At 34.9% G+C, this 17,503-nt stretch overlaps 1 protein-coding gene across 7 annotated transcripts in view; it reads right to left on the bottom strand.

The window, feature by feature from the left end:
* CTNNA2 (catenin alpha 2) overlaps positions 1-17,503 on the bottom strand; it is a 1,050,678-nt gene that overhangs the window by 27,506 nt on the left and 1,005,669 nt on the right. For 4 of the 7 annotated variants that reach the window (XM_045549950.1, XM_045549952.1, XM_045549951.1 and 1 more), the window contains 2 exons: positions 15,719-15,824; positions 11,314-11,448 (listed from right to left, as the gene is read on the bottom strand). In XM_045549950.1, the coding sequence (XP_045405906.1) occupies positions 11,314-11,448; positions 15,719-15,824 (241 nt within the window). Of the gene's footprint in view, positions 1-1,003; positions 1,148-11,313; positions 11,449-15,718; positions 15,825-17,503 lie in introns of all 7 variants that reach the window. The other 3 variants (XM_045549948.1, XM_045549954.1, XM_045549953.1) reach the window with 2 other exon arrangements.

The raw sequence follows: 17,503 nt of genomic DNA, 5'->3' as shown, positions 1-17,503 counted from the left end.
ATTCTTATGATCCACACCAGGACACTTTCATCCCACTCCATGAAAAGTAACAGGGTCTCACATTCTGATGGTCAAATCCTTTTAAAAACACCCACCCTGATGCTTCCATATCCTTTTAAAGACTTAACCACTTCCATGAACTCCCTTTGGCCTTTTATACAAAAGCTTACATCTTGAGAGTTTTAATAGGTACCCAGGGGAGAACAAGGGAAGAAGCAGAGAAAAATACGCACTCCAGTTGATCTTTTCTTTCTAAATACTAAGCCATATGAAAGAATTAATCATTAATATAATAGAAACCCAAATGAAACAAAGAACAGCAGCTTTTCACATCTTTTAGCTACTAAGAGGGCCTGGAAAACAGCATCAGTGTTATGACATGCAACCCAGAAAAAGGGTATCAAATTTGGCTATAATACCTTGAAAGGGTTGCACCTTTAAACCTGCAGCACTGGTGACTTTCTTAAAAATGAACATTTTAATCATTGTATTAGAAAGCTTTCATTTGTTTATACCAAAACCATCTGTGATAATCCACTTGTATCAGTTTCCTTACATTTTACCCCCACTATTTTAGAAGAGCCCACTGATTCTCTGGGCAAACATCAATAAAGCTATTTCATGACCCTGAAATCTTCCAGACAAAGAAGAATACATCTTCCTGCCTAGCCCTCCTTAGAGAAGCTCACAGGGGACTACAGAATGGATTCATTCCATACATGCAATGACTTTCAGTCCCAATAGGAAGAAAGACGAAGAAATTAAAGGAATGAAAATACCATTTTCACTTCTCAAGTTTCAATCACAACTGAAGAGTACCTCTGTGCTGTGGAATTCCTGGCCCATGTAAAGAATAAATAGTTCCTTTGCCCAAAGTTGGTTAATAAGTAAGTAAAGAGGGCTTAAGTGGGCACATCTTCATTTCCTTGGAATCCAACCCCCGCCCCTGCCTTCAGGATTGAGTACAGTGAGAGACATTAGATTAGAAAGTGAAGTTACTCACCATAGAGGAATCACTGCTTCCACTCCCGATCGGAGCTCCCTCAGCACAGGTTGGGAGGTGGGTAGAAAGTTGACTAGCCCTGCCCCCATCTATGACATCACAATCTACCTCATAAAAGGTAGTGAAAGTGCTCTGAACTCCTGTCTGATTTCCGAGAGATACAGAAAAGAGAGAGTGAGAGAGCGAGCAAGAGAAAAAAAAAACGTACCCTACTTGGGAGGGGATTAGGGAGGTGGAAGAGGGAATGGGTAATTGGGAAAAAGAGGTATATGAAGGAATTAGGTGCTGAAAGAGATACGTGTGGGCCTTCTTGACATTAATCAGCCCAGCCATTTGGATTCCTCATTGGCTCTTGAACAGATAAAGGGACCATCTGGGAGAAGGATGAAGAAGCACCCTGCCTTGTCAGGCATTATGGGGGGACCGTGGTAGTGGGATTCAAAGGGGATGAATCCCCTATCTAAAGCACTGAAGATCACCAAGAGAGAAAGCAAGGGCTGCAGCTCTTAAAGCCTGGAACAGCATGTGGGGATCCCAGATGACTTTCCTGGAAGTTCCATCGCCCTGCTGCGTGACCTTCATCAAGCCCTCGGCCCCTGCATAGCTGGCCAGAACGTGGCACTGCACTCAAGGGATACTTACCTCTTGCATTGGGGTCACTAGGGGACTAACGCATTCATTATTGCTACAACTGCAACTCTTTTTATTCTTCTGTTTTGCACCCAAGGGTGGGTTGTATGAGGGGCATAAATAAAAGATAAGCCAATAACCAATGCCTGTTTCTACCTTTAGACTCCTTTTTTAAAATTTTCTCTTCAATATAAAATATTAATGATAATCTTGACTAAGTTTTTCTGTGTGTGCCAAATATATATCTAAAAGGAATAGTTAGAGCTCATGTTCAAAACTACAGAAAAATCAAATGGCATGATTTCTACAATCATAAGATTCCCTGCACTGCTACTCTCAGAGGTCAAGTTTATGTGACCCAGTGAGGATAACTGAGTAAATGTGTTAGTCACAAGCAATTCTCCTATAGCCATAGCTTTGTTGAGTGTCTAAATTCAATTCTTGTGGGAAACCAGACAAGATGTGAGAATAATGTGTAGTTACTAAGGTATTTTTTTCAAATGGAAATTTAGACGTTTAAAAACATGAAATACTCAAAGTCATTGAGGAGGTATTATGGCAAAACACAAGTAACGGGTGATACTGAAGAGCAGGCAGGTGGCAGGTCCTGAAACCATCCACATAAAAGCCAGATTTTCATCTGCCTGGTTGAATATATGAAAAGTCAAATGATCTCTTTCCACATAAAATGTTCTAGTAAAACTAACAATTCAAAATAATAGCTTATGATTCATGGCACCACAAAGGGGTAGAAACCCAAAGCCTGTTTCCATATGCAGACAAACAAAATTCCTACTTTGGGACTTTTAAAAATGTTTTAAGCCAATATAGTTCTATTTCTAAACCTGTCATTCTTAGCGTACTAAATATATAAGTATATAATAATAATCACAATTTAAAATTAAGCAAAATTGTCAAATTACGGAGCAGTTTGAAACAACCTACTAGATTCAAACTGATTATGAATTTGGCAACATCACTTCCATTTTTCACTTCATAATAAATGTTAAAGACATTTAAAGAATGTCTTTAAAGAATTAAAGACAATAGAAAGCAAAAAAATATCTGGCATATAAAAAAACGATGGATATTTTTCCTACATGACTTGTTTTATACCTATTAGAGGAAGCAATGATACTCTGCATACATTTTTCTTGATGTATTATTTACTCTATTTCCATTTTCTATAATTCTAATTCTAAATTCAAATTTAGACTTTCATTGTATAAGATTTTGCAATGAATAGCCCTATGAGGTATTATTTGTTCTCAATTTTTACATATTGGATCATTGACTAGTTGGCTTATCCTTATTTTTTATAACTTGTGAAAATCTCATTCAGTTTTATAAATCAGGCATCTCCTGATGTTCCTATTGTAGGAAATGGATTAGTCATTTACTATTCTTTCTCAGTTTCAAAAATTATTATGTATTAGAAACTTATTTGGGTCATTTTACCTCTCATTAAAAAATTAAAGGTAATTAAGATTAATGATGCAATTGTCCATTCTTCCAATAAACACCTTAGGATTTTTACTAACCAGCAAAAGAGTACATGTATCCCAACATTACTATTAGAATAAAAATGTAGTTAAACACTTATTAAATATTGAAATAGAATAAACTGAATTTAGATGATAATCTATTGACATTTCTAATCACTTATTGTCTATTTGGAAACAGAGCATGACTTCAGGAACCCAATGCAAAACTAGGCTGCATCAAAAGGATGCAAGTGGTGAACTGTGCTGACCTTTTAGGTAAATTTAGTATAATCGATTGTGATAATGCATTTAGTTGTGATATTAATTAAAATAATAAAACTTTCTTTGACAAAGGATGCAATGGCAGGATCAGATAATTTCCAACTCTTCTTAGGATCTAGCCTCTTGATGTTTTTCATGAAAACTAAGTCCTACTCCAACTATGGATGTGCTGCCCACTTCCCGAGATATTGCATAAATGAATGAATAGCCCTTCAAGACAAGAGATGAAACATTTGCAAGATGTCAGTAGTCAGGGGACTCCGTTATTGTAGTAGTGGTTGTAATTTTATTCTGACCTAACCAGAGAGATTTAGGGCTGGTTTTGAATTTTTGTTTGAGACAAAAAAAAAAAAAAAAAAATTGTTCTTAGTACAAAGGATGGAGAAAAGTCACGTGGAATAATCTGTACATTAAAAAAAAAAGCCAATCTGCAGATGCAGATGCATTTATAAAGTAAGTCATCATGAAAGACGGGATCATGCAGTTGTCATGCAACTTGACCAAATTGTTGTTATTGAAGAGAAATGCCTCAGTAAGAGGGGTTCCGATAAACACTGATAGCAGCAGATTTGAACTGAGAGTTCCTAAAGAGATCATGTTTTCAATTTTATGGTAGTGTCTCTCACACACAAATTTGGACTGAAAATAATATATGGTTCTTAGAAGATGATATCGACTGTAACTTCTCCAGGATATTCTCAATGGAAAAATATTAATAGATTCACCAAGGAAAATGGATGAAAAAGGTCAAGAGACAGGTTGTACAGATTTGACACATCTAGCCAGAGTTCCAGTCAATTTCATTATCAGTAAGACATCTGCACAGATGAAGGTTTTCAGATAAATGTAATAAGACACAATATTGATGATGAAAGAAAAGATTAAAAACCTAAATTAAGAAAGCTTGCCTTCAAGAAATTAGAATTAGGATGAAGTATTTAAAATGTATTTATTGCCCAGAAGCAAAATTACTACTCAATATAGAGTCAGACAATGTGTTCTGAAAGAATAAAAGAAATCTGAATGAAGAAAACTCCACATTGCCTATCCAGAAGCCTTTCTTATTTGTAAGATACATGGGCCATAATGTGGTACATATTTCTCTTCTAAGGGCTGTAATCAAGGCCATATTTTATAAATCATTTAAATTAGTCTGGAGAAAGCACTTGACAAAATACTCTGTAGGGACAGAGTATAGACGACAGTAAGTTAAACACACTCTTATTTCTACAATGTAGTAAACCAAGAAACAATGAATGCACAGACATAGTCTTCAACTGAACCATTTTAGCCAAGAACCCTGCACATTTCAGTAAGCTGAGAAACTACACAGAAAAAAATAAACATAGAATACACAGTCTAACAAAAACAAAATGAACAGAAAAATTTGTCCTTTTCATGAAAATTACTTGGTATTAGAGATAAAGAGACTTTGAATTCCCCAACTCAACTAACATTTATCAATGTGCCTTTTACATAGCTGGGATGCAACAAAAATGTTGACTTCAATGAATCAGAATATAGTCTTTTGTGAACAAAAATTAAATCAACTCTTTGAAGCCCTGTAATTTATAGTTTGTCATTGGAAATTAGGAACAACTTATGGAAACACAAATCTTTTTGTAGGAAAATATTGTCAAAATGTTATCAAATCCAGTACTGAATTTAAAAATCATGTTCCAGTTTTGCTACGGGGACTTTTTATCTTATTTTAACCATCTAAGATAATGGAAAGATGTGTAAAATCAAACATAAAATCCCCATTTAATTTTTAGTATGTGACTTTAATATCTATTCATTTGTTGTTATTTATTTATATCAACTTGTTCACATTTTAACTTTTCTCTTCAACAGCCTTCACTGCAAAAATTCTTGGGGCAAGTCCAAGTAGAAACAAGAAACAAAATACAATAGATTTAAGTAAACAATTCTAAATAATCTGTTCTGTGACTACAGCTAACAAATCTAAGTGCTTACAGGTTAATTTATAAACATGGTTTCTAAATAAAGATATTCACTCGACATTTTGGCTTCACATAATTTGGTTCAATGTAAGGGAATAGGTATATCTGGGTTTACTCTTAAAGATCCAAAACTGGTTCAAAATTGGGGAGGGGATGGCTTCTAAGATACTTCCCCAAGCATTATTTATTTAAAATGTTATTTAAAATAATATTTTAAAATTATTTAAAATAAAGGACACCTTAGAATGAAATCAGACAATTATCACACATGAACAAATACTCAGAATATGTCTTATGGGGGAACTTTATAAAACAGTACTTCTTTAAATAAGTATGCCTGGGTTTCACAGATACCCCAAGATACAGTCATCTCTTCATATCTATCTGCAGGGATTGGTTCTAGGACCCCAGCAGATACACAAATCTACAGATGCTCAAGTCCCTTGTATAAAATGATCTAGTATTTGCATATGACCTGCACACATGCTCCTGTATACTTTAAATCATCTCTAGATTACTTATATTAATAAAACCTATTATAATGTAAATACTACACAAGTATTTATACTGTATTATGCTTTACTTGTATTATTTTTCATTGTTGTATTGTTACTTTTATTGTTTTTTTCTCCAAATAGTTTCCACCAAAGTTTGGTTGAGTTCGTGGATGTAGAACCCACGGATACAGAAAGCCAACTGTATGTGGCATTAGCTCCCTTTTTCCAGGTACCTCCATGTGTCCAATTTCCAAGTTTTCACAAAGTATTACTGTTAATTGACTGCCAAATAATTCTCAGAATATTAACTGAAATCTATGACATTAATTGGTAATAGATTAAGGTGTCAATTTTTTGCTTTCCTCCTTTTAATTAGAGGCTGTCAAAACTTCAAAAATTTCTAAGATTCAAAGGAATGAAAGTTTCATTGACTGAATGACAAGTAATGGCATTGATACCTCTGGTGATGAGACACTCTTTTCAAAGCCATTCGGCTAACCCCTTCTACTTTTATAAGCAATAATGCCTTCAAACTAAAATAGACATAACTCTTTGGCCCACAAGTTCAGATGATGCAATCAAATCAATCCACTGAATAAAGATTAGATCAATCCACGTGTCCAGTTTAGGTGAAAAGAGTTACTTGCTTCATTCACATCCTAGCTTTGCCACAACAGAGTCTGTTTTCTTATTTTAAAAATGAGTGCATTGAAACATAGTTTTTTCCTATGCATAAAACAATTCAGTAAGATAACGAACTAGTTTCACTCCCTCAGTGAATAACTGATTATTTTTCAATGGACAGAACTGATTATATTGGTAAGTTTAAGGTCACTGTCACAGAGTATGTAACTGAAGGGCTGCTTGTTAGGGAGGAGCAGTAAACCACTCTCCTTTGACAGGACTGTTTGAATTCGGAACTAGCACACACAGGCGTGGTGCAACAGACATAAAGCTACCTATACTGTCTGGCACCCAAGTGGATTTGTCCTTTTCTTATTAAAATTTCTATTAATTTCCCATTTCTTCCAAAAATAATAGTCTTGAATTGGTTAAATCTCACTTTTATAACCCTAGGAAAATGAATTTTCACTAAAAAAGCCACATAAAGGTTATTTTCCTTTGTATTTATACATTTGGGTTGTGCAAAAATCAATGACCATGTACACTGATAAAACGTAACTAAGGAAGACTTCATGCAGGAATCAGAATCTAAGTGGTTTTAGTTTTACTATCATAACAGATGGGAGGATGTGGGCTTCTGGGGGAACGATTGAATTCCACAACAACCCATCATCTTACTAGCAAAGCATGTGCAAAGAACTACTGCCATTCTATAAATGGTAAATACCCATTTCATTTTCTTATAGTCACAGAGTGTATCTCCACTATCCCAACATCCAGATTTGTTATATCTGATGTTTATCTTACTATCTCCAGATCTTGACACTCCAACTCTTCCTAAATTAAGAAAAGTCCTTTAAGCCTGGAAGCTTTGGATAAAATTCTTTTGAACTGCTGTGAATTCCTTGAACACATACCCATTTGTTCAAATGCAGCACAGAAATGCATTCCAAACCCAAATTGAAATAGCTAGCAATTTAGATTTTTTCCCATTACTGTTATACTTTGATCAGTGCAGATAACCAAGATTTGACTATAGACAGAATCAGAAGATCTAAAAAAAGACTTCCCCAAAAGGGTTGCTTAATGTACAGGTCTGCACAATTAGATGCAATGCTGTTTCAATAATTGTTTTATCCCATTACAAAGAACTGGCACACTTTTATTAATAAAAGGAATACAGAACTGTTCCAATCGTGTGTGTGTGTGTCTCCATCCCCCATATTTTCTTTTCCTAAAATGTATTGGGTCAGATAGTTCACAGTTATCAACCATTTTATTCACTTTAGTTCTTGACTATTTCTTATTGAGGAGGTAAGAGAGCAAATGTCAAATCAAGTGTGTGTCGTGTACGTGTGCATGTTTGGTTATATGCTAGTGTCAGGTATAACTGATTTGAATAAAATTTCATGTGGACTTTATCAGTTCTATCAGAATCTTGATGTTAAGTATGCATAATTATGAAGTCAGTGTTTCTAATCTTGTTCAGAATAATACACAAAGTATAAATCTGGGTAGCTAAAAATATCAAAGGTCATGAAATTATTATATCTCCAGAGCCATATGTACATCTTCATTTTAACTTTAAAAGTGCCCATTAAATCCTTTGAAACCTAGTGAATAAAAATTAGTCAAAAACATGATAATTAAGCATACAGATAATTTCCATATCACAGCATTGGAGTTTATTTATATTCAAAATAGTATTTACATGCTTTTTAAAAAAATCTGCCTCAACTTTTCTCTCTTAATATAATGCTGTCACATTCAATGGACATAACCTGAACTAAACTCACTTATGCTATGGTTAACTTTCTCTTTCCTTTGTCTTCTACCCTCCTCATTCTCTTCCTTCTTTTTCTTTTCTTCTTTCAACATTCCTTTTTTCAAAAAGCATGTAAACTGGCTTAAGACTTTAAATGAACAAACATTAAACTGAGCAAACAGAGCCAGTTTAAAGACTAACTGGCTCTTTAATCTTCTAAAGCTCTGTTTCCTTTATTTTCACTTTAACGTTTCTATCATTCCATTAGTTAATTGTTTTTCTTTCCCATTACTCCCTTAGTAACCATATTGAGCTGAATTGGCTCACAAACGCATCTTCTACTTTAAGATGTAGTAAGAATGGCACCTTTAGGCTGTTGGGAAAGGTTTAAGCCAATGACTTAACAAAATGGATTGCCAGGCAGAAAATTAACTGCTTCTCAGACAGCAGCTGTGTGAATCAACATACACTGGCACATATCTGTATTTCTGTAGTTCCGCATCATGACTCATGGAGAGCTTTTGAACCCACTTTCCTCCATAACATGTTGAGTTTTCCTTCCCCACCTCTCAAGCCAAAAGCAGACACAACACAAGAGGTCTTTCTCAGTTTGTACACATAGAATCACACAAAACATGAACAGGCTGACATGGTACATAATTGTGCATTTTGCTTAACATAAGGTCATCATGCCAGCAAAAGACTTAAAAACATGGCTATTTTGAAACTGAAATCATTTTTCTTGGCAAATCTCTTCTGTTTTGGTAGAGACTTTGACCTCTAACAAATATAACTTTCCTTGGGGCTTTCATATATTTTAGAGAAGCCACAGCTTTGAATCCCATGTATATAAACACATACTTAAAAAAGAAAGAAGATTCAAATATTTCTTTTTTGATTGCATGTTAAACTCCAATGGCTTCTCCTGAAAACCAGAGCAACTTTGTCATGCCAGACAACAAAATAAACGGGTATGACTTTCTTGGCAAAATCATTGAAAGTTTGTGTGTATGGGGTCTCACAATCTTGACTTTTAGAACTTTGAAGGCAATCATTTATGGCTATTTTGCACAGTTAGCATATTCTTTGTTTTTTTCTCCATTGGCCATCGGTGAAGGATGATGAAGAGTAAGATGGAGGCAGAAGTGGCAAAGACAGCAGACTACAGATGTAGCTATGGCACCAAACAGCAATCAAGCTTGGAAAAAATCATGAGGAAGCCAAGAGCAGGCCCATGACTGAGCAATATACAGCAAACTTTTATAATGCATTTGACTCAGAATTATTATAAAGTTGTACAACATTCCTCCAAAGAAGCCTTCTCCCATGCAAGGATTTATGAACTTTGCCAATAAGACTCAAAGAAGGAAACAGGCTTCTTGATGGTGTTTCTCAATCTCAAACACCTCTGCAAAAGCCAACAGTGCAAGTGATAAAAGCCAGTGATGGTTTAGACTACATCTAAATGAGGAAAAGACAATGAGAATGAAGCTCAGGAGGCAGTGATGAACAATGAGTACTGAGAAGATGATGGAGAGCGGCTCTGCCAGTAATAATCGCCCAGATGAGGTTGTGGAGTCTGAGGATCCACAAAGATGCTTTGCGCATCCATGTAAATAATAAGATTTCGAAAGTAACAAATGAAAGCACACAAGGCAAGCTGAACAAAAAGCACTCAGGTCCACAGGGGCTATATACAGATGGACATGAAAGCTGAGTGGTATGGGGAACTATACTACCAAGGCTGAAGATAAGAAAGGAAGCAAGGGAGATGCAATGTTGTGATCACTTCTCGGAGAGAGAATCTCGGTAATTACCAGCTTGGCAAAAAGGACACACTGCAAGACAGATTGCTCTTGGTTATTGAAGAATGTTGAAGCAGGATCATTTTGGAAATGCAAGGAAGTGACTGTGCTTTAGGAAGAGGCACAAAATAGCCAATTTATTGGGCTCTGAGTGGGACTGCATGGAACAGGCTTTCCAGACGGTGTCTCCATGCAAACCAGATCAGCTCTTTTCCCAGCTACGTGTTCTGCAAGTTGAACAATATAAGAACCAAAACATTTGGATTCAAGAATGATTTTTCCACATATTTTTACCAAATGATCAAATGGCTGAATTTTCAAAAATAGCTTCAGGAAGAACTAAGCTTCTGATTTTCACAAGGCGTTCCACTATGTGGAAACTATTACGTGCCTGGTAATTCTACACTTAAAGTGGCAGCATCATTGCTGACTGGGAAAAGAACTAAGGTGGCAGAGCCATACTACTTCTGAACTTGCAAATAATTTACAACAAATGGCACCCTGTGTTGAGAGAAAGGGGCTGAGGGAGGAGAAGCAGCCAAGGTGAAGAACCTCAACACATACATTTGGAAATCTTGCCAAGAAATTGTGATTCTTCTAAACAATCATTGAACATATTTCTACGCATTTGATGAAAATGGACTAGATAATTATATTTTCATGAGAAAGGAAACACTGAGTGATCAAGCAAAGAATTTGTAATTGTTAGTGTTTGACAACTATGTTAGTTTTTGGCAACAGCACATCAACCTGTATTAAATTCAAACATCTTCTGGCTTTCAAGGGTTACTGATAACCTAGTATGCATTGGAACCTGATGAATATATTCCTATTGTTTTCATCATCTCTAACATGTGAACACAATCCACACATAGAGAGGCTGGCTCCTGAACAGAGAATGAAAATTACTAGGACTAACAAAGGGAAGTAGACTCACAATGAGTAAATATACAAAAGCCCCAAATAATTATAATAGTCACAGCTTGGCAATGAGCTTCCAGACTATGAAATTAGTTTTCTTGTGAAGAATGGAGACTTTACAAGGCTGGTATAAACACGGGGTAATTGGAAAATCAAATTGTTCTTTGTGAGTTATTGTAAGGTCTGGAATAATGGTGATAACATTTATTTAAAAAAAAAAAAAAACTCCCTATGAATCACTGTAGTTTGGTGTTTTTAGCAGTACTGTTGCCAAGAATGCTTGCCTTGGAAGTACAACAGTGGGAACTTTACATCGTGAAGGCCAAGGCCCAGCTTACCCCTGACACAATGAGCTCTCCTCCCAGATTCTGTACTTCTGCCTTCACCTTGCTGCAGATGTTAAGTTGATGGCAATACAAGGCAATTCGTTGAAGGTAGGCTAATAAATCCTGCTTACATGCTGAATCAGGACACTATAAAACATTAAAAGAGTGATCTCAATTAGTAAGTACTCTCCAATTTCTAACACTTGCTATATAAAAGCTGTGGGAAGAAAAGGTTTCAGTGTCATATACCTTAATTACATTCACTTAACATAACTTCTTCATGGTGCATTTTAGAAAGGCCACAGCCAGTAGTTTAGAATAGTTAGCTCTAGTTTGATAAAATTTTGTAAAGAGAATATTAAAGATCTTTCAGAAAGTCTCATTGGGACTTCTGAACATGTTTATGAATATTTTTACCAGTTATCTTCTAAACTCTTAAGAAAACTAAATATTCTAGAGTTTTCTCCCTGGTTTTCTTCAACTTTTACTATATGAAAAGTTATTTTAATGCAGAGGAGCAATGGATGCTAAAAATAAATCCCTCTGTGTGGCAAACACTCTTACCCATGCTATGAGAGAGTTCCAATCCAATGAGTTCAGGAAAAAAAAAATCAATTTGTTTCCTGAAGTGTTTTTTAAGAAAAGCATCATTCACCAAAGGAAGTGCATCACACTTTTTGGATTTTCATATTTATCAAAATTTTTGCAACATAATAAACTACCTTTAAATGAGATACTCTAAAATGGTTTATGACCACTTCAAGAAACATAGATTTTATAAAATGAAGCCAGTTGAAATAATTCATAAGAATAACACACGGACCAGAGTCAAATCTGGCTAGACACTCTGGGAGGCTGAGGTGGGAGCATCGCTTGAGCTTAGGAGTTCGAGACCAGCCTGAGCAAAAGCTAGACCCCATCCTTACTAAAAATAGAAAAAATTAGCCGGCTGTCATGGCATATGCCTGTAGTCCCAGCTACTCGGGAGGCTGAGGCAGGAAGATCTCTTGAGCCCAGGAGTTTGAGGTTGCAGTGAGCTATGATGAAGCCACTGCACTCTACCCAGGGTGACAGAGTGAGACTGTCGCCAAAAAAAAAAAAAAAAAAAATCTGGCTAGGGAGTTTGAATCTCATTGTGACTGAAGGGATTAGATGTCCATTAAGTACAACAGAGGTTAGCTAAACACTTCCATAGACATTGACATGACTCTCTAAAACATGTCGGAGGCTTCTATGCCAACGGCTACCAACTAATTGCAGTACGTATATATTTCTATTGCTATCAAAAGTGTAGCTTGAGTTGCTTACAGGCCATTTAATTGTTCTGGCTCAATTTGGCACTTGTAAAGGACATATAATTCCCAGAGCCTTGTTGAAATACTGTAATAAATAAGTACTTACAGTTTAAACAGAAGTATGTTATTTAGAGGAACAATATGAGAGAAATACTCTGAGCTCAGTTTCCTTCAAGCTCAAGAAAGGAAATTTCTTTTATCAATACTGTGGAGCCAGTGGTTTGATATAACCATTTATTGAATAAACAATGAAGGGGCTTTTTTTATACATTAACATTTACCATTGTCCTATTTTTTTTCACTAACTGCATTTATCAAGAAAGAATTCCACAGAGACTGTTTTTAGCTTCCCACAAGTACTTAATACTGTACTACTCCAGAGACCCACATAGTGAGGAATTAACTTTAAAATGATATCTCCCCAGAGGGCTGACAAGGCTTTTGATACAAATACCTTGCAGCAAATTAAACTGAGAGTTCTATCTCAATGGAACAGTAATTAAAAATGCAACAGTCCGTAAAAAGTTCATATTACATGCATATCTCAAATCTTCATAAAAATATTTTTAGGCAAAATAAACATAACCAATCCACTTCTTCGTAATGCTCATTCTGTTCTATTATTTAAACTGAAGCAGTTAAAACACATATAAAAAAGGCATGATAGATCAAGAAAAATAACTTCTATACTATGGAGATAGATGCAGAATTTGATAAAGAAATGTCCTGTTCCAGAGAAAACAGCAAAAATCATAAGTTATTTCATGACTAATGACAGTAAGAATGCCATGAAGAGAGGATTATGTTAAAACTTCATCTGTTTAAGGCACTGAATAGCATTTAAATATCACTTAATCTCAAAATATAAATCTAAAATCTTAGGATTTCTGTGTATTTGTCTGTGTTTTCATATATCAAAACTGTCTGGAGCTGTGCCTTCATGGTGCATATAATTGATGGAAATAAAGGCCCGAAAATGTAAAATCAAAAATAAGAATCATAACAACAACTAATAAACTTGAGGAGCCAAAACATATTGAGAAACTTGAAGAGCCATTGAAACTTAAAGTATAATGGAAAAACCATTCAAACTCCACTCATTTGCACTCCCAGGAAGAAGTCCTTCCTAACACATATGAGTCATTTACCAATTTCTGGCCACAACACACACCCTAAATCCTTTCAACATTTGCAGGAAAAAAAAAATGTGGACTTCTTTCCTGATTGGTGACATTTTTTTTGTATGCATATTTTCAAGTAGGTTCATTGTCTCTCCTCTCTTTTACATGAATTTTCTAAAATAGATATGGGACTCTGTAGAAAGAAGCTAACCTTATGCTGTGAAGCTTGGTAGTTGATATTGCCCTGAAATTATTAAGAGTAATAGCAATGGTTTGTTACTTAACTTCTACAAATTGTAGGGAGTTCTCAAATTATGATAACAGTTAATGAGTTATTTTCAACTATGAATTTCTCAAAAATTTAAAAGTAAAACAAAAATCCCTACATTAGCCATCATATATGTAAATAAAATTAAAATGAGAATTTGTTGGCTCTTATTTTAATGCAATCCTAATGGTTTAGTCATCTGGGTGTTTTTTTTTTTTTTTTTTTTTTTTTTTTAGCCTTTACAAGATACGTAAATTTGGTATTGACTTGAAGAATTTTAGAGCCTGGAATATTGAAGGCAGCAAGTATTTAGAGGCACAACCCTAATACTGAGGAACAAGGAAGGAAAACTTTTTATAAAGGCTCACAAAGACTCAAAAAAAATCAAAGGAGATAGGACCAACTATAGAGAAGGAAACAATCCTATATCTTCAATATCTCCAGAAGAAATAATTGTATTATAGTCTATTAAGCACATTCATGTTTATAGTAGTGTTTCTATATAAATAATAGTATATATTTTTATTTCAGAAACTTACTCTGTATTTTAAGATATAGTCCATAAAGAGATAATCATCAATAATCTGGAAAAGTCTATTATCTAAAGTACCCTTACAAAGAAATGGAACATTAGTGCAACAAAACATTCAGAACAGGATTTTAAAGTTCCAGTTCAAGCCAAATAAAATGAAAACTGTGGAGAGAAGCTCAAACATTCAAGGTGATATTGAGAACTATTTTAATGCGTATCTGACTTTGGTCTGAAGGCACAAGAGATAGTTTGAGAATTTCATTTGATGCCTTTGAGCCTTGGAAAAGTAAAGCTGAAATCTGAAGGTTCTTGATCATGTGGATTCAGCCCATTTATGTTAGAGCATAAATTATTAGGAATTATAAAAAGGGAATCATTAGAGTAAGATCAATATTAAATAACAAGCAATACAGTTCTGCTTTCTTATTGCCACATTGAAAAGCGTGATGTTCTCTCAGATTACTGAACCTATGTTTCTGCCCTTCCTTCTCCACGTGCCCCTGACCACCCTACCCCTGTTCATGTTCCAGTCGTGGTGCTGTCCTTGCCCTCGCTTCTTACACACACCATCAAAGCATGACCCTCGGTCCTCTAAAGCTCTGCTAATCGAGTTTCCTGCTCACAGGGCACGTTGCTCTTTTTTCTCCTTACTATTAATAATTCATTCATTCAGCTAACAAGATATGCAACCTAAAATATGCTGGGGGCAACAGAAAAAAAAGTAAAGCAATAAATAATGGTTTGTTTTTTTTTTAATATGGTAAGCACTATGAAGTAAATAAAAAAAAAATGCCTTTAGGTAGGGATCTCAGAAAAGATGATATTTAAGCCACGAGCCCAACAATTAAAAAAAAAAAATTCTGCTTTCTTTTTTCCCCCCATTATGCAGTATAATTGACATTCTGAATGGGGATGGCTGGGCAATCGTGGCTTTTGTGGGGTGCTAACGTCTCCTAAGAAATAGGTGCTCTTGTTTCTCAAGGAATTTCGGTCATGGGCCTTAGGATTCTCTCCTGAGCTGAATCCACCTTTGCCGTCAGCTTGGTCTCAGCAAAGTCAGAGGCCAGTTTGTACAATATTAGTGATTCTCCACAATTCACTTTTCAGAGGCATTTTCTAGGGTGCATAAAACTAATTACAGAACCCAAGTGCTAATTAATGATTCCACTCAGCTTGTGCCCACTCTTCCCTCTTATGTTACCTGATCAGCCACAGCGCGGGCTAATTTGTCCATTCGAGAACCTGCTTCGGCAATTTTCTTGGCAGCGTTAATGACATCAGACGTATTTTTCAACGGGCCTTTGCCTCTGAAACAATATGTGCAACATAATTAGAAATCCACTTAATAATAGGAAACAGACAAACCTACGATCTCCTTTGTCCAGGACTTGGGTTTTATATTTGATCTGGTGCTGGCCATGTTGGAATTTTGAAAGTTTTCTTGCTTCTCTCCAATTTCTATGTTAATAGCCTACTTTATTTCTATTCATTTTGAGGAATATTTTCCCATATTTTGATGTGCATGTTCACATTTTATCCTTTACATTAATCTTCATTTTTTAAAACAGTGGTCGATTGCAAAAGATGATCACCACAAAAGCAATGGAAATTAAATGTTTAAGTGCTTATCATGTACCTAATGTTGTTACACATACGACCTCATTTTGTCTTCATCATAATACTAGCAAGTAGGTATCATCATTCTCATTTTAGAAAAGAATAAAATAGGCCAAAAATGATCAATTATCTAAGTATATACACAGGTCATAAGTGAAAAATTCTAAATTTTAAGCAGAGTCTAGCCAAATAAATGCACATGCATTGTCTTCCATCCCATGTCCAGAATATTTGTATTATTAATTTTTAAGTCCAGTTTGGCACTTTGAGAAGCAATTCTGTCTTAAGGGAACATAACTGGAACTGTTCAGCCAGAATTTCAGAAGTTTCAGAATTTTGTTGGCTTGTGTACTTCTGGTACTTATTTATGAAGGAACATACAAAACACTATGTGACAGTAAATGCCTTTATGCTTCCAAACAACCACCCCTATATTTTCACATAAGGTTTGCAATTAGGTGAACTGTTTAATATTATATGTTTTTAAAATATTTATGATAAAGGAAAAGGAAATTGTGCTGTATAATAAATCTTTAAACAAAATGCAGCAAGTAATGTAACTTTCCTTTCCCTTTTCTTGAGAGGTTAGTAAAGAATAACTATGTTTATCCTTGGTTTTTAGCATTGTTACTTATCCTGGTCTCCTTATGTGCATCTAGAAATCAATGCATATTTTAAGGCTATAAGATTACATTCCTTCCTATTAGAAATGTGATGACATGCAGAGAAAAACTACTCAGAAGCAATTTATTTAGACCATGTAGTTTCACAGAGCAGGCAATGATCACCATTGTTACATAATAGCATTTTATAAAATGGAAAACTTAAAAGATCTTTCATTAAATAAATGTAAATGAAGGGCATTTTGTTCTGTTTCTTTCCTAATTCCCTTTCTGGCATTTTTTACATTAGTAGTTGAAAGTAAAATATATAATCCATGTTAATGTTCAAATACATACATACAGAGACTCAAAACTTAAAATGTCATTTTGCTGTCATGACATTAAATCTTCTACAAAGTACATTGATTTTAAGTTGCTATTTAGACTTTAAAATATGTACAGTAATTTCATATGTGAATTTTATGTAATACAGGGGAGTTAAAGATTTGGCCAATGACAATCTGGCATTCCCCGACAGTTTTTTTTTTTTTTAATTAGTATTACCTCCAAATGAATTTTCTTCTTTTTGTTTTTTAAGGAAAGCTTCGATGCAGAATTTGTCAATGTTTAATAATGTTCTCATTATTATGTATTTCTCTGTACCTTCCAGACCTTAGAAAATCTATTTTCTACAGTTTTGTTCTGACACAATATTTGTTGAAACTTCATCTTAACCCATTCATTAAGAGCTGCACTCTGCTTTATTT

Source organism: Lemur catta, chromosome 4 (assembly GCF_020740605.2).
Source record: "Lemur catta isolate mLemCat1 chromosome 4, mLemCat1.pri, whole genome shotgun sequence".
Classification (NCBI taxonomy): Eukaryota; Metazoa; Chordata; class Mammalia; order Primates; family Lemuridae; genus Lemur; species Lemur catta.
This window is presented reverse-complemented; position numbering and strand designations above follow the sequence as displayed.